The following is a 24,057-nucleotide window of genomic DNA, read 5'->3' as shown; positions in this document are numbered from 1 at the left end:
TTAATAATAATAATAATAACAATACTTCAATAATAATAATAATAACAACAATAACACGAATCATAATAATTATAATAATTATAATTATTATTATTATGTTAATAATGATAATAATTGTATTAATTATAATAACAACAATAACAATAATGTTATTTAGCGCACAATATATTGTATTAAAAATAATAAGACAATAATAATAATAAAAACGATGATATTATTATTATTAATAATAATGTTAATAATGATAATAAATATATTAATAATACTAATAACAATATAATAATAATAATAAAATTAATAACAACAATAAGGATAATATTAATAAGAATATAAACAATAATACTAGTAATAATAATAATAATAACAACAATAACAATGATGTTAATAATAATAATAATAATAATAACAAAAATAATATAACACTAATAATAATAATAATTATTATTATTATTATTATTATTATGTTAATAATGATAATACTTGTATTAATTATAACAACAACAACAACAACAACAACAACAACAACAACAATAATATTATTTGGGGCAACAATATATTGTATCAAAATAATAAGACAATAATAATAATAAAAACGATGATGTTATTATTATTATTAATAATAATGTTAATAATGATAATTAATATATTTATAATACTAATAACAACAACAATAATAATAACAATAACAACAATAATAAATATAATAATAATAATAATGATAATATTAATAAGAATATAAACAATAATACTAGTATTAACAACAACAATAACAATAATATTATTTGGGGCAACAATATATTGTATCAAAAATAATAAGACAATAATAATAATAAAAACGATGATGTTATTATTATTATTAATAATAATGTTAATAATGATTATTAATATATTTATAATACTAATAACAACAACAATAATAATAATAATAATAATAATGATAATATTAATAAGAATATAAACAATAATACTAGTATTAACAACAACAATAATAATAATATAATAACAATAATAATAATAATAATAATAATAATAATATTAAGCACACAATATATTGTATTAAACATTTCTGCATTAATAGTTTGTAAAACCTTTGTAATGTAAATTGCTGCATTTTATTCAATGTAACTTTATGCCAATTTATGATGAAAGATTTTCAAACAAATTAATTCTGTGTGTGTTTCATGAGTATGAAGCGAATTGTGCTATGATGACAAAATGCAAAATGTGTGCCCATTGTCATGACAACAGTCAAAATGTATTGTGGCACCTGTGCGAAACATTTTGTTTATCTGGAAACAGCACATGCAACCACATTCCACCGAATAACAGTCAGCTGTTTTTCAGTGTGTTTGGGGTGGGCTGTGTATAAAGTAGCCCTCCAGCATAATTTTCTATTGTTTCTTTCACTGTAAAGTCAAACTACTTAAATCATCCAGAGGTGAACTCAAACTAAATCAGTCCTTCATTACTTTTTTCTCTGTCTTTGCACATCCTTCTCTTTTTCTGTCAGGGGTTGCATCTCTTTTTAATTAAATCTGAACAGGCTGCAGGCATTGCGCCATGGAGTAGCGATCAAGATGCAGTCATTGGAAAACTAGCCTGAACTCTTTAAGTTGCAACACTGCAGATATAATGGATACACTCATGGATAACCACTGAATCAATACTAAGAATTAAGCAATAAGCAGCAGGCTGTGACTGCAGTATCTAAAACCAATGTCTCTACTAAGTATGGATTACAAAATACTATTTTATTTATAGATTGTGCACACACGAAACTGTATTTTTGGCATATCTAAGATTTGAACCAGAAAGTGCTTTATAGTTTTGAATGCAGTATGCAGCAAGAGTTTTATGTATGTGTCCTCACATTCCTCATCCATGACTAATGCTTCCTCAGCGTTATTACTTTCTCTATCAAGTCTCTCCGTCTAATACTGTGTCTGTTGGTCACGTTTCTGATGTCTCTGGTGTGTGTGTACGTGTGTAATCCAGTGAACAGAGTACAGGTCTGATCAGATCAGTCTTCATCTCTGTTCAACAGTACTGCTGGCTGCAGGGTTGAATGAACCTCTCTCAGTTCTAGTTCACTATCTGTCCTTCCACATATAGTTCTCTGTCAGTTAGCATTAAGTACACATCCAGCTGTATCATGTCATACTAGAGATACAGTGACTTCAGATCGCCACAATGCCTAACACACACACACACAAATTAAATGGACTGGATGGACTGCATTTATAAAGCGCTTTCATAGACCCATGGCAATCCAAAACGCTTTATATATTGCCTCACATTCACTCACACATTCATACACCGACAGCGGTGTCAGCCATACAAGGCACCATCCAGGTTAGGTGTCTTGCTCAAGAACGTATAAAACATATATAAAAAGTATAAGAAATATAATATAAAAGACATATTAAGTATGTAATACATAAGTAAGTTGACATGACTTGTAAATCTGACTCATTGGTTCCTAGCTGTCATGGGGTGTCCCTGAAGAGCACATATTAGTACCTTAAAGGTACATACTGGTACCAAATGTATACATATCTGTACCTTAATGGTACATATTAGTAGGGATGCACCAATACCGATACTGGTATCGGGTATCGGCCTCGATACCACATTTTCTAAAGTACTCGTACTCGTTAAAAGTCCCCCGATACCTGGAATCGATACCACGGTCTGAGAAATGTCTATGTTTGAGCGGCGTGTAAGGGGTTAATGCCTCGTGTTGTCCAAAGAGGCAGAGTTTACAACAAACTGGAAAACTAGTCCTTTGTTTTTTTGTTAAATTATATGACTAAAGCTGTTACCTGTAAATTTAAATCAAGTACTCGGTAACGGTATCGGCAAGTACTGAAATGCAAGTACTTGTACTCGTACTCCAAAAAAGTGGTATCGGTGCATCACTACATATTAGGAACTATTTCAGGGGTACTGCCCCAGTGACAAATTGGGGCTGTTTTCTTAACAGTGTAGGTGTACACTGCTTTAAACACAAAGGGTGGTCACACCAAATCTTGATTTTATTTAGTAAATAGAAATTAATTGATAAATAAATTGACTTTCAGTGCCTAAACCTTTGTATAGTAGAGTACTGTAGCTGTACAGTTTGATTTAGGTTTCTTCAAGGGTCTGAAAACATTGCCACAGTTCTTTTACAATTCGTCTGCCTCAGGTTTTCTCTTTTTCATTTAAATAATAGACAGACTTGGTGATGTGAGACCAGATCTCTGTGTGGAGCGCCGGTTGTTGTCAGACTGTTGTCAGTGTGTTATGCATACAAAAATCTCATTGGATTATTGCAAATAATGGTAAAACAAATGTATGGAAATGTAATATTTTACTCATGCGGAGACTCTGCCTATCATTCAAATGCTGTCTAAGTATAAAGCTCACTACAGTTTGTTCTACAGAAGAAGTATGGTACGGTACTCACCACACCGCCATCTGGGTTGCGAATGTAACCATACCCAATAGTCTTGTCGATAGCAAACCCAAACTCAGAGCGCCGCAGGTGGCCCACGGGGACGCCGTTGCGGAAGATAGCTTCTAGGCCAAACATAGGCACTTTTCTGTGGACAATGAAAACACATTACTTATGTGACCACATCTTTTGACGGTTTAAATGGTTTTATGTTTTTGGTTTCGTCATGGTCAGAGACCAAATCCAGTAATGCCAGTAAGCATTCATATTCTAGAGCAGTGGTTCTCAACCTTTTTCACTTCAAGGCCCCCAAGTTTCCCACAGCTTGGAATGACTAGAAAGAAGTAAATTCGCTACCAAAATTGTAAAAAAATAAGAAACATCTTGATTTTTGCTTGTTATAGTTTATTTTAATGATTGTTGTGTCTTATTTTAAATAATTTGAAGTCATCTTGAGGCACCAATGCAAATCTGTTGAGGCCCCAGGTGGGCACCGGCCCCCAGGTTGAGAAACACTGTTCTACAGACACATTTAATTATTTCTTTGGTTATATGGAAAGCATTAGACTGCTGACTTCCAATTAACTTGGGCTTATGAAAGACTACAAAGTTGTATGGAAGGGGCAATCATGTAACGTGGTGGGCAAACTCAGAGGCCTTTAAAAGCCCTATCATTCAAATGTAAAGCAAATTATTAATGCATTACTTCAGCAATAAAACAATCACTCACTTAAGTGAGAGACAAAACTAATAAATGTTGAAAACATTTTTAAGCCAAAGGCAAAAAATTGGTTAAAATAATTCTACAGGAGAAAAACAGCAAAATTCATGCTTGCTTAAATTTATTAAAGGGCTCAATACAAACCCCTGTGGTACCCCAGTTCAATCAAACAGCAATTTTGTATTCAACATGTTTAAAAATCGAATTAAAACTAGTGAAGACATGTTTTTTTTAATTAAATTAACTTAAGAAAGAATGAATGTCATAATTTCTGATTAAATGTACCAATACAACATTGTAACTGGACAGGCCTATTTTTAATATGTGGAAAATACCACAATGAAACTTTGTTGAGTGATGGTGATGATGCAAACAATTCTAAGTAAGGTTTTGAATCAATTACAGTTTTAAGATGATTCACATAAATGAATCAAACTTGACAACTCAACTCTAATGCAGTTTCGCTATGAAAACATTTGCTGTCACACTTATGAATCTCAGATCAAGAAATGATTGTTCTGAACTTGAATGAACTTATCTCCCAAAAAATGGTCACTAGCTGTCATTTTGTTAGTACCCTTTGTCAGTTTGCACCTAAAGAGTGCACATTATTACCTCAAGATATAAGGTATATCTGTCCAATGGTGCATATTAGGACTCTTTAAAAGGGGACATGTGATTAAAATAATAATAAAAATGTCCCCAATGCTTCTATCAACCTAGAACATGTAAAAACCTCAACCCTGTAACTTAGTTTTTGGTAAACCATTCTCTGCAAACATTTGAATTTTTTTTTTGCATTTGTGATGTCAGAAGGGGATAATACCGCCCCTTAATCTGCACTATCCAACCACTGCCATTAAGTGCAGAGATCAGCTTATTTGCATTTTAAAGGATAAGGATTACAATAAATTGTAAATATTCAATATAAAGCCAAGCCATATATATGCTGGTACTCACTCATCAATAGTGAAACACACGATTCGTTTGCGCAGACCCTCCGCCTTTTGGGCCTCTAAAGCCTCTCGACCCAGGAAGGGAATGGAGCTCTTCATTTTACAGGTGAACGCAAGTCCCGCCTCTAGGGGAGTGTCATCAGGCCGAAGATCTGCATGCCAATGCCTGTAACCTGACAGGAAGATTTAAATCGCAAAATGTTAGAACACATGCTGATAAAAGAAAATGTATACTTTGGATAAAAGCGCCAATGAAATCATTTTCATGGTAAATCATTTATCATCGAAAAGATGTACCAAATATGTACCCTTTTCAATGCTCAGGGAGTCGATGGCTCTGTAGCCTGCATTACAGACACCATGTTTGGCACCAGCGGCCATGACGGCGTGATAAACGGGCACACATGACTCTTTAGGAACGTGAAGCTCCCAGCCCATCTCACCCACAAATGACAGACGCATGGCCCTCACCTGCACATAGAATGAGAGTGGGAATTAAAAAGAGGGCTTTCAGGAATTAACCATTGAAGGATTTAACCCTTTCAGACCTGTGTTTAATCAGTATGCCTTATTTTGATTGGTTGAACCACAAAATGTGAACTCCGTTCCAGTGGACGCAAGGTCTGAAGGGGTTAATATCTGGCTTTTTTTAATTAAACCTGTTTAATGATCATTTAAAGTTACTTAAAATGTGCCTTAATCCAGACTCTCATAAAAAAGGTACTTAACCTGTCATTGGGGCTGAAATCTTTCAAACAGTACAACTTCGTACCAAGGTTGTGCATATACAAAAGGTACATTTGGTACCAAATGTATACATGTTTATATACATATTGGGGGGACTGCTTTTATCTGCCGATATATAATTGGCCAATACATCGGTGCATCCCTAACTACAGTATATACAAACAGTGGTTCTAATACTGTGCACAACCATAACATACCCTTGATTGTGTGCCTTTATGTTAATGTAGATAGAAAGTGGATGATATATTCTTTTAAGATTCACCTTTTGTGTTTCATATTCAAGTCATATTCATTTGGAACAACTTAATGGAGAGTGAATGACACAGTACTGTATTATGGGTGAATTATATCTTTACAAGCTTTCCAAGACCAACTAAGGAACAAAAAAGAGCAGCCAGCCAAACAAGAAAAATCAACAGCCCTAAACACCACAACAGACAACGGTTCTTTTGTATAATAGCCTGGCCGCCGTCCAAAACCTGCAGCAACAACAGACGCATCCGAGTGTATGGAGCGAAGGGGGGAGGCGTTTAACTGTGCCAGCCCTGTGGGTTTAAACCGATATAAATCTGCCAGGCCTGAGTCCATGTGAAGGACATCATTATCATCAAGAAACAAACACTGCGTTCTGCGAATGCGAACACTGCGAATGGTACGCTGTGTTTTCTTTTCTCAAAATGGCTGTCTAATTCGAACTAATTAGACTTACTACCCACAATGCATTAGTGTCGACTCAGCCTACCAATGATGGTTTGTTTTATGCATACTGCACCAACACAACGGTAAAAGCTGGCTGAAATCCACAGCTATATTGGCTTTATGCAATTTACTCATATCAGTCCAATGGAAAACAAACGTGCCAGGCTGCTACACTGACTTAATCATTAATATACTGCGTCATAAACCTCATTCACTATTTACTATATAGTCAATGTCACATAGATTGCTAACTCCTAATGACCCTTTTTAAGGGTTTATTTTATGATAATACAAGCAGCTGGCTGTACATTATCCCTCACATAAGCACAAAAGTTATGCATTAATAATAAAGGTATAATGGTGTGTGATTAACTATTTAAACCTTGTTCATCGCTTACCATTTGACATGTTAAGCTAAAAAAGCAAAATTATAAGGTGAATCTTTTAAAGAAATAGAGAGAGAGAGAGAGAGAGAGAGAGAGAGATGGGATAAGGTATGGTGAGCAGATCAGTTCAAAAGTGGATGACGGCAGCAAGTGTACGTGTGTATTTAAGTGCACCATATATCCTATGTGCATGAACAGATTAACAAACTGTACTTTAAAGTTCTTGCATATTTGTAAATTATTCTTTGAGATTACACTGATCATGTAGGCTATCCATACATTTACAGCAGTTAAAAGCGTGCAAATTTTACTTCAATGACTGAAATAAATGACTTTTTACCAAAGGTTTTAATACCAAAAATAACTATTTCAATACAAATAAAACAATGCAATTATTAACATCAATCTTAAACTGGTGGTCTTCTTCCTCTGCTTAGTTTTACAAATTCCACCTTCTAAATAGGGAATCTGCATGGCACCAGCACAACTGGCTTTTTAAGTGTGTTGGGAGATGAGACTCTCCTTGGTTTTTTGCACATTACGCCCAAAACACACACTTATTGTTAGGATTAGCAGGACAGATGAACCCAATAGCGAACGATGAAGGGGTTAACAAAGGATTTTAATAATAAACAAGACAAAACAAAAGCCCACGAGGGGGTAACACATTAAACATGAACTTGACACGACTAAACACTAAACTAGACTCACAACTTGACAGATTAACTAGACTAGACTTCTTGACTGGAATACACAATACTGGATGACACAGACAATACAAAATGAACCTGCACAGAACTAAGGACAAGAGAACATTATATAAGAGAAACTAAACAAGATAACGAGGAGGGAACAGGTGATGGGAATAAGTAATAATTAACAATAAGCAGGAGGACGAGGGGGCGGGGACAAATGACAAGACACCGGAGGCACATGCCACAGTAAACAAGGCATGAGCCTCCACATAAGGCCAGGGACTGCCAGAACTCTGCCACCATGACAAAACACAAATATAACAAGACTTCAAGGCAGAGTCCTTACAGTAGCTCTCCCTCAAAGGACGCCACCTGGCGTCCAAAAAGGGAACACACAAGACAAGAGAACATAACATTATAACATGACAAGACTAGAACACAGACTAAAACTTAACAAGAGGTGCCAAAAACAAGATAAAACAAAACTAAATCAAACACACATAAGTCCACAAGACACTTAAAACAGGACAGTCCACGGGGGTTTGGGGCGAGGACGCAGCTGGGACTGCGCGGGCTGAATCGACCGCGCGGGATGCGCGGGACGGGTCGGCGGCGCCGGCAGTGGCTGCGCGGAATGCGCGGGCTCAGTCTCTGGCTGCGCGGACTGCGCGGGCTCCGGCTCTGGCTGCGCGGACTGCGCGGGCTCCGGCTCTGGCTGCGCGGACTGCGCGGGCTCCGGCTCTGGCTGCGCGGACTGCGCGGGCTCCGGCTCTGGCTGCGCGGACTGCGCGGGCTCCGGCTCTGGCTGCGCGGACTGCGCGGGCTCCGGCCCTGGCTGCGCGGACTGCGCGGGCTCCGGCTCTGGCTGCGCGGACTGCGCGGGCTCCGGCTCTGGCTGCGCGGACTGCGCGGGCTCCGGCTCTGGCTGCGCGGACTGCGCGGGCTCCGGCTCTGGCTGCGCGGACTGCGCGGGCTCCGGCTCTGGCTGCGCGGACTGCGCGGGCTCCGGCTCTGGCTGCGCGGACTGCGCGGGCTCCGGCTCTGGCTGCGCGGACTGCGCGGGCTCCGGCTCTAGCTGCGCGGGCTTCGGCTCTGGCTGCGCGGACTGCGCGGGCTCCGGCCTGGCGATGGCTCTCCAAAGCGCACTGAGGAGTGCAGCGCGTTCGCCCTCCGCCAACCAGCAAGAAGCTGGACGAACTGCAGTGGGCTGCAGGACCCTGACTGGAGTCGACATGACGGACCCCGACACCGTCGCTGGGTTCAGTGTTGGCAGGTTCATTCTGTTAGGATTAGCAGGACAGATGAACCCAATAGCGAACGATGAAGGGGTTAACAAAGGATTTTAATAATAAACAAGACAAAACAAAAGCCCACGAGGGGGTAACACATTAAACATGAACTTGACACGACTAAACACTAAACTAGACTCACAACTTGACAGATTAACTAGACTAGACTTCTTGACTGGAATACACAATACTGGATGACACAGACAATACAAAATGAACCTGCACAGAACTAAGGACAAGAGAACATTATATAAGAGAAACTAAACAAGATAACGAGGAGGGAACAGGTGATGGGAATAAGTAATAATTAACAATAAGCAGGAGGACGAGGGGGCGGGGACAAATGACAAGACACCGGAGGCACATGCCACAGTAAACAAGGCATGAGCCTCCACATAAGGCCAGGGACTGCCAGAACTCTGCCACCATGACAAAACACAAATATAACAAGACTTCAAGGCAGAGTCCTGACACTTATTACTCATTACGAGAATAGGAACAACCCTTTTAGACTGTGCGCTAGGCAAACAAACCATTTTTCTGTCATAAATTAGCAAAAGTGAATTTGGACACGCCCTTTTAGAATGTTTATTATGCCCCTTTAGACCATTTAGAACGTTAAAATAGGGCCCCAAATGTTTTGCATGGCTGTTCACATTATGTGGCCGATATGAGATTCTAGTGGTGAACTGATCATGGTCCTGAACTGGATTGGATGCACAAAAAAACAACAACACGTTGCACACAGTGTGCTGTCATACAGAAATAAACAAGAAGTTCCTATGTAACAACTTAAAGCTGGCACTTTTATAACATAAATCATTTAACATAAAAAACAGGAAGGGCATACTCTCAAACACAAGAAGAATATCTGGATACCTCCAAATCCTTTTTTAACGTTCCCTCTACTATTGTGTTGATAAAACAATTGTAGTGGTTGCAATGAGACATTTTAAATAACGTCAAACATAAGTACTGACTATATGTTATGTTATTTCTTATATAAAGATCTTAGGTGTGCTTTAGAGTGCTCTGAAAAAAATTTATGTAGAGGTGTGAGCTTGTAATGCTATCTGTAATATAGATGTAAACACTGATAGAGATTACTTTGTTGGAAAAAGTGTGTTTGTTTCTCAGTGTTCTTTTTGTTTAGACATCCAAAGCAGTAGACCAGAAGAAAGTTCTGGTGATTATGTAAAGGATAACTGCACAGTCAGCCGGTCAATAACACACCGCTGACTGTACATTATCCTTCTTACTACAAAGCTACTTCCTAGACAAGTCATTAGACACAAAAAACTGATGTGAGATTCAATATTTTATTAGGTGAATTAGTCTGGATGAGCAGTCAAATGTCACATTAGCTACGGAGGTTATTAATGAATGCCCCAGACTGGTGGATGGGGCAATTAACCAATCAGAATTAAGTATTACAGAGAGCCATGCAATAATTTAAAGCACTGTGGTAAAAACATACATTTTCTATAAATGTCATATTCTTTGATCACCCAATCGAAGTATTTAGATGTTTATGCCACACCCCCACAGCATGATACATCCTACAAACTCTCCAGTATCCTTTGCCTGTGCCTTTTAAAGGTCAACAGCAAACATGATCAAACTTAAAATTGTGACTCAGTTTTTATTAACTAAAATCATCACACACAGAGAGAGAGAGAGAGAGAGAGAGAAAGAGAGAGCCTTACCTTGTGTCCAGCAGCATTTACTATCTTATGTGTAGAGAAGGGAAACGCGTCGTTGCTGAGGTCTGTGTCCAAAACTTCCTGCAGTAGTTCTCGACTGCAAACACAAATCACATGTGCATGTGTTTACAGAAATCAATTTGAATGTTTGTTTTTTTTTCTATTAAAAAATACGATATGGCTAGGAACCATACTCTCATTCTGGCATAATAATCAAGGACTTTGCGGCTGTACCATGGCTGCAGCAGGTGCAATGATATTACGCAGCCCCCGAAAACAGTCCCCTTGGTAACTTTCAATAGCAGGGGACCATTTTCGGACGCTGCGTAATATCATTTTTTGAGCGCGATGCTAAATGGTCTAATCACATTCAATGGATTGTGCTAAGCTATGTTAAAAGTGGTACCGCCAAACCCGGAGATCGGCTAAATGGATTCCAAAATGGTAAAAATCTCATGTTTACCCCCTAGAGGAGCTGAATTTTTTTTCCCTTTAAATATTATTTCACGCAGTAACCAAAAAGGTACTCTAGACTGTGCTATATTGTAAATATATAGTGTTCTACTACAGTATATTGTGACTATATTGTCCTCCCTCCCCACAAGCTTGCACCCAGACTTTTTAATCTATCCGTGACCGAACATGCTTTCATCATTACGATGCAATTGTTTTAAAGAAAACGAAGTAAATCACAGGACTGATCTTACTAGGATGCCACAGTAGAAAAATGTAAGAAAAGGGTTTAATATAAAATAGAAGTAATAAAGTATGGGACAAACAAGGTAGTGTGATGTAATATGTATTCCAGTCTGTTATAAATATTAATGTGCAAAGTAGCTGCAATATAGATGGGCGAAGTAACTGCAATGTGGATGCAACATTGCTCTGTGTGCAATATTATGCAAAGTGCAAATTGTTAACTGTTTGGCAGTCTGACAGGTGAGGAAAAGAAAAAGTTCCTGAGTCTGGATTTCCTGCAATCGATCTATTGCTTGTGCCGCTCAGATGTTCATGTAATCGTGCTATGCACATCAGAAAGTTGTTACGAAAGCAGGTGACTGTTGCGCAACTGATTGGCTGATTCACAGAGCAGTTCACTTCAGTAACTCTTGTGTGTGTGTGTAAACAGACTTTATATTTTTTAGCCTGTATTAGACGAAGATAAGATTTTCTGGAATTATCAATTGTTTGGAGATTGTTAATGGACGTTTCTGAGTGGTAAGTTTGTGATTCTCCGATTCTCATGCGTGTTTAATCACTATAGCCGGTTCGGTGATTAGTAGTAAGCCGCTATCACCTGCTTTCAGATGGAGCAGCATTTACTACACAGAGATGTATTTCAGCGAAAGCTAGGTAAAATCGTGTCATAATCGTGGAAGATCGTCTTTGATTATGAACGCAATTTTGCCTAGCTTCTTGGTGAATTTCGCAGGCGATTTTTTGCCCAGCTCTAGTACGGCCCTGCAAAGAATAACCGTAACATCCAAAGCAGATCTTCAGCCTAAATGCTAGCATAAAGCATTGACTAGCATATGGCGCTAACTCAGCAGTCACAACTTTGTTTTCAGCACTGTACTTAATGTGTCATTTAATGTTGGGGCGTACATCTCGACAGTGATTTTATGTTGAGACTGGCCTGTTTTCCAGCGGTCTTTTGCATGCACGTGTTTACTGTATTTTTCGGACTATAAGTCGCTTTGGAGTATAAGTCGCATCAGTCAAAATGCGTGATGAAGACGAAAAAACATACAAATCGCACTGGACTACAAATCGCATTTATTTAGTTTATAAGTTATTCAACGCAACAATAGCACAGAACAGCAGGCTGAATAGGTGTCTGTACATGTTAAAGTTACATTAACAGTTATTTACACAATAGCATACAGAACATACCTGAGAGGCTGAATAGGCTAAATTAACATAACAGGCGAAAACAAGTTCACCAACCTCATCACTGAATCCACTGAATTACATACCGGCTGTAGACGGTAATAGTTTCTCTTGGTTTATATGAATTAATTTTGACATATAAGTCGCACCTGACTTTAAGTCGCAGGACGAGACAAACTACGAAAAATGTGTGACTTATAGTTCGGATAATATAATACATATAAAGGAGAAAACAATTGTGTTTAAGGCTCACGATGTGCCATTACCATGTACAGACCTCTTATTATTCATCTATGCCTAAGTAACTACAGTTTTACATTCGACGGCACCTTTAAGTTGCACCTGCTGCCAGTAGAGGCGCTAATTTACCAAACACATCTGTGGGTCGTATTAAGGGGAACGAACAAACAACCTAAACAATCGCATGGGTTGGAGAAAAGGTTGCATTTTGTAAAAGTCTACATATTTTTACCATAAACATGGTCATTATGCTATTAATACTGCATTAATCTCACTTATGTCTTGACATATTGTCCTTGACATAACCATATGTCACTGGGATCATTTAAATATGCACATGACTCACAACATTTTACCCTAAGACACAGCAGCTTATGAAACCACAAAACTGTCATAAACCCTAAATGTTTGTCCACATGCACAAACAAACAAGCCGTGGCAGGAATTTGCTCAATGTGACTCAGCCACAACATGTTCCTGGATCAGCATGCTTTGTAGGCACTGGAATAACAATCAGTGACCAATCAGTGCTCTCGGATTTAATGGCTAAAACAAGGTCTAAAGCGAGTGTTTTATATATTTCCGCATGGATAATCAACTTTTGAAAAACTTTTTTAGCATTTTCAAATGTATCTGGCTGAAATAAAACTACAGTAATGGTTTCTCAAGACAAAAAGGGCAGATCGATGAATTTAAGTAATATAAGAGGGCAGGTCAAATATTTCATTACTTAAAGTGAATAATTTGCAAACATTTCACGTTGAGCTAAATCCACATATGCAGATCTCTGATAGGAGCTAGTGTTCAGTATAATCACTGCTGGTTTCTGCAAGACCTGACTTTTGATGGGCAGAGCTGACAGGAGACACCGGACTCAATGAAGGGTACGATAAGGAAAAGGAGAACAAAGAGAACAATTTCATAAGCCTGGTAACTTTTTCATCTGCCGTTTCATCAGGACATTCGAGGAAAATGCTAAAGGACACAGCTGAAGGACTCGCTGTTATGAGCCCAGATCACAAAAACTTTAAAGAGGTCACATAATGAAATCAATGGAAAAATCTAATTGTCCTTGTTCTTTTGAAATACGGATTGTAAAACTCCACAGTAACCTTCTGAATGCAACATTTCTGTCCTTGTTCTAAAATATAATTTATTGAAAATTAAATTACACTGTCAAAAAAAGGTATAAAATGGTCCCACGCTGTCACTAGAGCAGTACCCTTTAAAAATGTCTTAATATGTACAATTTACATTTGGATATGTATATATTTGGTACTTATTTGTACCTCTGATGTAGTAACATGAACTCTTTAGGTGCAAATGTGTACTTTTTAAAAGGGTATTGCCCCAGTGACAGCTAGGGACCATTTTTTTCTGACAGTGTAGCATTATAAAATAATATTATAATTATTGGTACCAAAATGGCTTTTTCTAAACATCCGTACCTAGGCCTACTGTAAGACAGGAATGAAAATTTACAATACAAACTAAAATTAAAATTAATTTAAAATTAAATGAAACTAAAGCTGAAAAAAATTACTTATTTGGCAATTTTAGTACTGTATGAAGCCCCTTTCACACACACAAAAAATTACGATTTTTTTTTTTTACGGAAAATGTGTCTGAGATTCGATTTTGGTTCATTTACACTTCCAATGATTTTCCAGAATCTGTGCGTGCATCAGTGATGCCCGGGTCAATATATAAACAACCTGCACCCAACCGATGATTTCAACTAACCCGCCCGCAAGATCAGAACGCAAAAAATAAAAAATAAATATTGTACCCGACCTGCTCCCTGGCCCGCATTTTTAAAAAGTAGTAACTGTATAAAATAATTAATTGGCATTTTTATTTCACGACCCGACCGACCGCGACCCGCAGGCACCCGTTCATTTCGGATCAACCCGCGCATCACTGGCGTGCATTCACACACCCATAAGTCCACGTAAAGTGACATGTATTGTATTTGTAATCATACACTTGGTGGATTTGATCCTAAACTAGTGAATGATGTGCTGTTCTGTAATGCTGGGGAATGATCGGTTTCAGGGCTTTAAATTAAACCTCTTAACTCTTTCCCTGCCAGCATTTTTTAAAAAACTTGCCAGCCCGCGCCAACATTTTTCATGATTTTCACAAAATGTTCTTCTTTAAATATATAAACAAACAATATATCAAATGAAAGAACAGACCCTCTGCTTTCAAAAAAAAAAAAAACTTTTCATCCTCCTTTCATTAGTTCTCTTTTTATCACCTCTCAAAAATAGGTAGGTTTCTTCAAAAACAACCAAACTTGAGCAAAAAGCTGAGATAATTGCATTTTTTTTGAAGAACTTGTAGAGATCAGATTCAGAGCGATCTTTAAAACATACACGGAGTTCTTTCTCTTTCACGTGAGGCGTTATTTCTGTGTTGTATAATATGCGGAAGTGGATAATAGCGGTATTGCGGAAAGCCGGAAATTCTCGTCATTGGCAAGGAAGCGTTTTCTCTTAATTGACGAGTTAATCTCGGGGAAAGAATTAAAGGAACAGTATGTAAAAAATGTATATCAATTAATCCTAAAATGTCACTGATATGTCACTAGACATTAAGAAATCATTTTCATTTCAAATACTTATATCACTCACAACAGTGGTCCGGCCAGGATATTGTCATTTAAAAAGTGGAGTTGCAGCCCTCAACTGATGTTTATGTTGTCATGTTGTGTATTGGCCACCAGTTGTGAGATTGCAGTACCAGTTTTAGCCACAATCCTACATACTGTTCCTTTAATAATGACATATGGAACATAATTCCTGAATGTGTGCTGTGGTTCAAACCTCTTGGGTCCTTGTATGCTGATCATGCCCATGTCTTCAGTGTGGTCTATTAATGTGCAGCGAAATCCCTGGTTCTGGAGCACTGTCTGTATGTGGCTCCAGTTATGCTGGGCCACACCACCTCCTATGGCCAGGTAGTATGCATCACCTTGAGACACATACAAAGTGTGTGAATATAACTCCAAGTGTCCTCGTAACATCCTGTCCTGTTTCAATGTGTCTCGCATTAACGCTTTAACCCTGAACGCAAGTCTGTCTGTTCATGTTTACCATTGGATTCGGGTGTCAGGGGAAGCTGGGCGGCACTGGGCTCCAAACGACTGACGGTAAGGTCAGACTCGACTCCACCCTTCTTGTTAACCATGCAGGTGTACACTGTAGAGCCTAAACGACAAAATATTAGAATATTATAAGGACATATTTTTAAATTAAATAACTATGAATAAGATTACATCAATAACCAATAAAGTTTCATATGGCCACTTAAAACTACAGTAGGGACTCTCACCTGGGGCTTTGTTGACATTAGCTGTAAACAGCCAATCAGCTGCCTTCTTTGCATCTGGACCAGTCAGGTAAAATTTACCAAAGTAGGACATGTCAAAGACAGCTACCACATTCCTACAGGTGAGACACTCATCCTGAATCTGAAAATAAACGTGAAAATTCGATTTATTCATTAAGACCAAGAATTTTATTAATTTAACACACAAACAGACTCCAGATTTTGCTCACAACGTTATGATGTGGAGGAAAGTCAAAGGTGTACTCCTTGCCAAGCAGCTCGTTGTATCTGTACGCAGTGTTTTTGGGAACATCGTAGGCACCGTAATAATCATAATCTAAAACCTGTGAAGCACCAAATTATAATAAAAATCAACCAAATTATGTAACAGTTCAGTATTTGTGTAGGTTTGTGTGCATGTTTTTGAGTTTCTTACTGGTGCAGGGCCGTCTCGGTTAAACCAGCCTGGTCTCTCCCAGCCGTGCCTCTCTTGAAACACACAGCCCTGATCCTGGAGTACCTGTTACACAACAAAACCATCAAACACAATATATTAGACGACAATTATTCACTGCATCACAATGTCTTTAAAAATTAAATGATTTAGTAAAGACTTTTTGAATAAATGTAAGCATGTTATTATTAAAGACATGAAAGTGTATTTGGTCTTGGTTAAACTAGATCTGCTTACGCTTACAGGAATATTCCATTTTCTTAAAAGAAAAATCCAGATAATTTACTCACCACCATGTCATCCAAAATGTTGATGTCTTTCTTTGTTCAGTCAAGAAGAAATTAGGTTTTTTGAGGAAAACATTGCAGGATTTTTCTCATTTTAATGAACACCAACATTTAATACTTAATTCAACACGTAACAGTTTTTTTCAACGTAGTTTCAAAGGACTATAAATGATCCCAAACGAGGCATATGGGTCTTATCTAGCGAAACGATTGTCATTTTTGACAAGAAAAATAAAAAATATGCTCTTTTAAACCACAACTTTTCGTCTAGGTCCGGTCCAGCGCGACCTAACGTAAATGCGTAGTGACGTAGGGAGGTCACGTGTTACATATATAAAACGCACATTTGCGGACCATTGTAAACAATAAACTCCACAAAGACATTAATTAGTATCAGTTGACATACAACAACGTAGGAACGGTCCTCTTTCAACACACTTGTAAACACTGGGGCGGAGTTTCGCGTTCATCCTCTGTGACCTCTTGACGTCATGACGTATTGCGTGGGGTCACGCTGACGTATCACGACCGGATCTAGACGAGAAGTTGTGGTTTAAAAGTGCATATTTTTTATTTTTCTTGTCAAAAATGACAATCGTTTCGCTAGATAAGACCCTTATGCCTCGTTTGGGATCGTTTATAGTCCTTTGAAACTCCGTTGAAAAAACTGTTAAGTGTTGAGTTAAGTATTAAATGTTGGTGTTCATTAAAATGAGAAAAATCCTGCAATGTTTTCATCAAAAAACATAATTTCTTCTCGACTGAACAAAGAAAGACATCAACATTTTGGATGACATGGTGGTGAGTAAATTATCTGGATTTTTCTTTTAAGAAAATGGAATATTCCTTTAAAAGTAAAAAAATATAGCTGTTACACACATATGCTGTAATGAGCATGCAAGTGATGCTGCTCTAATGTTAGGTACAGTATCCCATTAATAGACAGGTGGAGCTGGGGGTGGAGGCGGGATATTATTAAAGCTCTGTGACAAATTGTTTAATGCACACTACAAATTACTAAAGCAAAAATGTGTAAGTCGCACTTATTTGCATGCTGATCGGCTGCTGGAGGTGGAAAACATTGTTTGTAGGGACTTCATTCAAACCCCAAACCTTAAGTTTACGGAATAGTTACTGCTTGTCTTAACTAACATATTACTCATAACAAACGTACAAAGATTTTTTGAAATACAAGTGTTATGTAATAATATATATCAGCTTTTGTTATGGAGCATTGTTCTCGCTTTCACTGCTCAAAATAGCCTGTCACGATTTCTCCGGCTATTCCTGAGTTCTAAAACAAAAGGAGGAATCGGTCCACCCTCTTTCTCTGTCCCCCGCACAGCATCATATTTTTGTGTTTTCTCCCAGGCCTGAGAAACGGGCGGTTGCTAGGCAATTTGCCTTGTCCATACGTTCGTCTCCAGGATTGAAGTGTGGAACATGATCCACGAATTGCAGCTTGTCTTATCCAGCATGAAACATTATTATTTATTGTTTGGTATAATGATAATGGTGGGTTCTGTAATATGCCTAGGCTAAAAATATTTGATGGGAATTAATTCGGCCGCTGTTGCCATGCCAATGAGCCACCAGGGTACTTTTGGTATTCTGCTACTTAACAAAGGAATTTATGGAAGTATGTGTCAAAATGCATGCTTGGGCAGTGATAAGGAGAGGCAAAGAATTTTAGAAGAAAAAGGAAATCTGACAAGGATTCAGAATCTGTCAAGGTTTGTTCAATTGTTTTCCTAGGTGTTAGGGGGTGTATGTCAAAACTTATGAATTATGAGAACCATAAAAATTGTACTCAACCACAAACTGCTACAAAAGTGAAACATGAAAGGGGGAATTAGGAAGAATGCGGTGCATTCAAATTTTTTCATGCTAATTGTGTAACACCTTCTTTGCTTGACTTGCGAAATGGGCAAAAACCTGACAATTTACTCCTACGGTGCCAGTAAAAGATTGTGATTGGTCACACTGAATTAAATAGTTTGTTGACCATTATGGATATTTCGTTAGGGAAAAGAGTGTCATTCTGAACAATAGAGGCTAATTTACTTAACTATAAATGCCAAAGTTAACTTTTCAGATTACATTAAATGAAAGTATTCTGAACAAATCTAGGTGCACCTAGGGAGTGTCCGATCGTTTTCAATTGCCTTAAAGAGGACATTTCACAATACATTTTTAAGATGTCAAAAAAATCTTTGATGTGATGTCCCAAGAGTACCTATGTGAAGTTTTAGAATATAGAAAATGTATTATAGCATGTTAAAATTGCCACTTTATAGGTGTGAGCAAATATGCAAATGAGCTGATCTCTGCACTAAATGGCAGTGCTGTGGTGGGTTCTGACATCACAAGGGGAGCCAGATTTCAATGACCTATTTTTTAAAAATGCTTGCAGAGAATGTTTTACTAAAACTAAGTTACTGGGTTGATCTTTTTCACATTTTCTAGGTTGATAGAAGCACTGGGGACACAATTATAGCACTTGAACACAAAAAAAAATAATATGTCCCCTTTAAAATAGCAATATGCCACCAACAATGTGCATAAACACCTCGTTTTCAGACCAGCTCATGGGCAAACAGATAGGCGCAATTGCATTTGCTATTTAAACAACATGGACGTGAAAATGATAACTGCATTTGGCTAAAACTAGCAAAAACGTGTGCTTCGTGCCTGGTATCGCATTGCGCCGGATGTATGACAGGGCCCTTGGTCTCATTCACATTGGAAAGATTTCCAAATTGTAAAAAAAATGAAATTTTAAGGCAGAATGTCTAATTTATAGTCATCTTAGTAAGGCGCAACGGTCTTAATGAATGCACACTGTTATTATTGCTCGCTATCTATATTTCAGCAGGCTATTATTCAAAAAGATGAAGCCTTCTTGTGTGGCTTCACGCCTGGAGCCCAGCCAGAAGTAAGTGGTATTTTTGGAATCACTTAAACATCATCTTTTTAGCAGTAGCTTAGCAACAAGTCTTTTCAAGCAGCCACATGCTTGGTCAAATGCTGGCAGCCAAATGCTGCATAATAGATTCACACGTAAAGCTTTTGGCTAGGTAGGTGTAAGCTAAATTGGCAAGTTGTGAAGTCTGTCGACTAAAATAATGATTTGCACTAAAAGAGAAGTGCATTTCGATGTAATTAACACGCTTCTTCTCACAACAGGCCGGTACAATGTTTTCTGAGCTATACAAGCAATTATGAACAGACAGGAAGACGTGGAAAAGCTGGACTTAAGAGGCAGAAGAATAGAAAAAATTACTATAATAATTTTCATAATTTACTTAATACCATCATGTACAGCATATAACTTCCTTTCTTCAGTCAAATACATTTAGAGTTAGATATTAAATAACTTCCTGGCTCTTCCTAGCCTTAATGGCTTTACACAGTGTCCATCCATCATCAGAAAGAAAAAGTCTATAAGATACAAGTGGATTAATGTATGTGGTTTGAAGCTAAACTAAATGTTTATGCGAGAAAAAAATTCATATTTTCAGTGTGTTTAGCAATCAATTTGTCGTGTTTGAATAGAAAACACATCTAGATCAAAAATGATGGCACAGAGGCTCCATATCTGCACATAAGATCATTCACTGTATCTTGCGTGTCTTGTAACCGCTTGTTTCATCCATAGACTGTAAAAAAAGATGGACGACGCCTGTTCGCTCCCTTCCATTGGTGAAAAGTGAAGCCGGCAGTGTCCCGATACGGCGCAGACATCTTGGGTCTTGAGTCTGCGCAGTAGCGATTTCGGGACCAGTCATGCGCAGTAGTGAGCAGGGAGTAAAGCCGCAAAATCAAGACCCCGCCCTCGCAGAATGTGCATATCACACGATATCACAGCTGTCAATCATGACGTAACACCACCATTTTTATATCATTAAATAACTAACTAAACACAAACTTATTTTAAAAACAAACATTTTAATTTATATCAGCGTGATAAAAATTACAGTAAATGACAGAAACCATCTCCAGAAAAAAGATAATTGAAGGGTAATTATTTTTTTTAGTTGGTGTCAAGTCCCATTAAATAACATGGGGAGGCGGGGTTTATGACCTATACTGGGACCAGTCACTGGGGGGCGATCGAGACGTTTTGGCTTCACTTTTCAGGGCTTGTTCGGCATGCTTGGTTTCATCACAATCCATTGTTATTGTATAATTTTCATTTTCGGTGAACTCGTCCTTTCATTTAGTGACCACAGTAAGGGTCATTAAGCAGCTAAAGGGATAGATACTGTAGATAGGCAGACAAACAGATAAACCAAATGTGTAATCTGATTTAGAAGTAAAAGTTTACCCAAAAATGAACATTTTGTCATCATGTTGTTCTAACCCTGTATGAGTTTCTTTATTCTGATAAGCACAAAAGAGATATTTTGATAAATGATGGTAAGCAAGCACACATTTGATGGTACCCATTGACTTCCATAGTATTTGCTTTTCCTACTATGGAGATCAGTGGGTAGCATCAACTGTGTGGTTACCAACGTTTACCAATATGTTATCAATTGTGTTAAATTGAATAAAAACTCAGGTTTAAATACAGGTTTAAAACGACATGAGTGTTAGTAAATGATAATTTAATACATGAATTTTTGATTACATATTTTAATCGATTGGCAGCCCTACCAATTGTATTTGATCAGTGGGAATGAAAAGAAGTTGAAGTTTGTGCGTCGGCACTGAAACGGGTGGATGATGAGTTAAAGTTAAAAAGTTACCTGGTGAAGTGGGTCTCTCCTCATATTACGGCTGGCCAGAGGTTCATCGAAGGGGAACACCACCGAATAGTTTTTCGCGTATGACTCGTGACTTCTCTCTCTGATCCAACGGTTATTGTCGATCAGGGAGTGATGGAATCTCCTGAGATGGAGAAAAAAGGAAAATGATAAGCACACGTTGCAGTAGAAAAAATACAATTGGTTGTTATCAATGCATCAAAATGAAAATTCTGGATGCACTTGGTTGAAACCAAAATTGACTTTTTGAAAAAAGAATTAATTATTAAGTTAATAATAGACTTTCTAGCTTCATCAATTATTTTTTTCTGAGTTGGACTACACACCAACAAAAATAATACAACTTTTTTTAATGTAACACCAAAATTGGATGAAAATAAAACTACACGAAATTTTCCTTATTGAGTCAGCTTTTTATCTAAATAATGTTAAGTTCTAGAAAACTGTTATATGCAAAAGAGCAGTAAAGTAATGCAGCAATTCAGCAGCCGTGTTAATACTACCTTAACTTAAGATAAACAATCATTAAAAAAAAAAACCAGGCAAGACACAGCATGGCAGCGAGCCTCTGATATGCTTATGTCAACGGGCTTAAATGGGTTTCAGTGATGTCATCACCTGCCACATAACAGTCCAGCATGAAATACTGAAAACTGTGCACTTCATCATCAGTTACTGAAAAATCTGATGAACAAATGTCAACTATATTTTATAGACTTTCGTATAAAAAGAGAAGTTGTACTTGTCTTAAAAAACGTGTGTGATTATGTAAAAGTCAATGCGCATGATCTCTGATACTAGAGACACATTAAAATGCAATCACAGGCAGTGGAGCATCACACAGAACTTGGGTGTCATTTTGATTATTTGGACAGAGCTGTCATGATCGTGCTTTGTTGTGACAACGGCTTCAGTGAGAGTGAAATCTGAGAAGCGGAGCGCCATTTATTTGCCGTTTTATCTTTTCGGATGAAAATTTTAGCGGCCAAAATTTTGGTGTATCCCTGCTTTTGGTCTCTGAAGCGTATTAAAGGGGACCTTTCCCGAGACTTTTTTAAGATGTCAAATAAATCTTTGATGTCCCCGTAGTACGCATGTTAAGTTTTAGCTCATAAAATACCATATAGATAATTTATTATAACATGTTAAAATTGCCACTTTGTAGGTGTGAGCAAAAAGCTGTGTCCTTTAAAATGCAAATGAGCTGATCTCTGCACTAAATGGCAGTGCCGTGGTTGGATAGTGCAGATTAAGGCGCGGTATTATCCCCTTCTGACATCACAAGGGGAGGCTGATTTAAAAAAATGTACATGCTTGCAGAAAATGGTTTACCAAAACCAAGTAACTGGGTTGTGCTTATTCAAATTTTCTAGGTTGATAAAAGCACTAGGGACCCAATTATAGCACTTAAACATGAAAAAAGTCAGATTTTCATGATATACTGTATATCCCCTTTAAGGAATGCAGCACATGCATTAAACACTGGCCTCATTCATCAGCCTATATATAAATACTGTTGGTGACTCATTAGACCGCTCTGTAGGTGTGAGTTGTAAATAGGGCATCTATATTCATGTATACATCTCTATCTGTCTGTCTGTCTATCATTAAAAATATCTTAATTTGTGTTCCAAGATGAACAAAGGTCTTATGGTATGGAGTAAAATGAGGGTGAGTAATTAATGACAAAATTTTCACTGTGGGGTGAATGAACCCTTTACATCAGTGTAAGTAGGATACAGGTTTGCTGTAATAAAGTGTTGTTGTTTTTTAAACAAACGCTTCCAGAAACAGTTTTATGCTTTTGAATACAGATACAAAACATAAATACTTGACTCTTTATGAAACACTTGCAAGATTCTACCCAAGATTCAAAGAACATGATTAGCAAAACAACTGATATTTATAAGAGTGGTCAGCAACCTTCAAATGCCCTTATTGATTACGGATCACCACGTGTTTAGGGAACATTTAGATATGGTAGGATCGTGAAGACAGATAAAATCAATTTACTTAAAGGTTTGAAAGAGTGCACACATAAACGCACCTAATATCGTATCCATACATGTCTTTCTCTGGACGTCCGTGTATGATCCAATGAGCCAGCTCTCTGCCACATCCTCCCCCCAGCATCATACCTGCCGTTCAAATCACAGAGCATGTGCCCATCAGACACACATCGCAGTACTGTACTCAGAACGATAGAAATATCCAATCAGAGGCTGTTAAAACACTAGTACAGTATTTAATACCACATAGCTGAGATGTTTACAGCAATGTCAAGTAGAAAAATTTAGATTCAAAGGTTTTTATTGTAAAGATAACCAATGTCACGTGTTATATTTGTTATTGCGCTACGCATACATTATACTCAGAATGAGGAAATTTTGTTGGATAATCCCTGCAAGATTTGATCCTCTTGTCTGAATAGGATTTATTCTGTACCAAGATA

At 37.7% G+C, this 24,057-nt stretch overlaps 1 protein-coding gene across 2 annotated transcripts in view; it reads right to left on the bottom strand.

Moving 5' to 3' along the window:
- sardh (sarcosine dehydrogenase) overlaps window positions 1-24,057 on the bottom strand; it is a 53,025-nt gene that overhangs the window by 897 nt on the left and 28,071 nt on the right. For both annotated transcript variants that reach the window (XM_065290377.2, XM_073816067.1), the window contains 11 exons: window positions 23,653-23,743; window positions 21,588-21,729; window positions 16,532-16,615; window positions 16,326-16,439; window positions 16,099-16,237; window positions 15,861-15,974; window positions 15,591-15,738; window positions 10,636-10,729; window positions 5,422-5,584; window positions 5,118-5,286; window positions 3,449-3,584 (listed from right to left, as the gene is read on the bottom strand). In XM_065290377.2, the coding sequence (XP_065146449.1) occupies window positions 3,449-3,584; window positions 5,118-5,286; window positions 5,422-5,584; window positions 10,636-10,729; window positions 15,591-15,738; window positions 15,861-15,974; window positions 16,099-16,237; window positions 16,326-16,439; window positions 16,532-16,615; window positions 21,588-21,729; window positions 23,653-23,743 (1,394 nt within the window). The remainder of the gene's footprint in view (window positions 1-3,448; window positions 3,585-5,117; window positions 5,287-5,421; window positions 5,585-10,635; window positions 10,730-15,590; window positions 15,739-15,860; window positions 15,975-16,098; window positions 16,238-16,325; window positions 16,440-16,531; window positions 16,616-21,587; window positions 21,730-23,652; window positions 23,744-24,057) is intronic.

This window comes from Paramisgurnus dabryanus, chromosome 10 (genome assembly GCF_030506205.2).
Source record: "Paramisgurnus dabryanus chromosome 10, PD_genome_1.1, whole genome shotgun sequence".
In the NCBI taxonomy this organism is placed as follows: domain Eukaryota; kingdom Metazoa; phylum Chordata; class Actinopteri; order Cypriniformes; family Cobitidae; genus Paramisgurnus; species Paramisgurnus dabryanus.
Note: the sequence above shows the minus strand (reverse complement) of the source record. Positions and strands in the feature narration are given on the sequence as shown.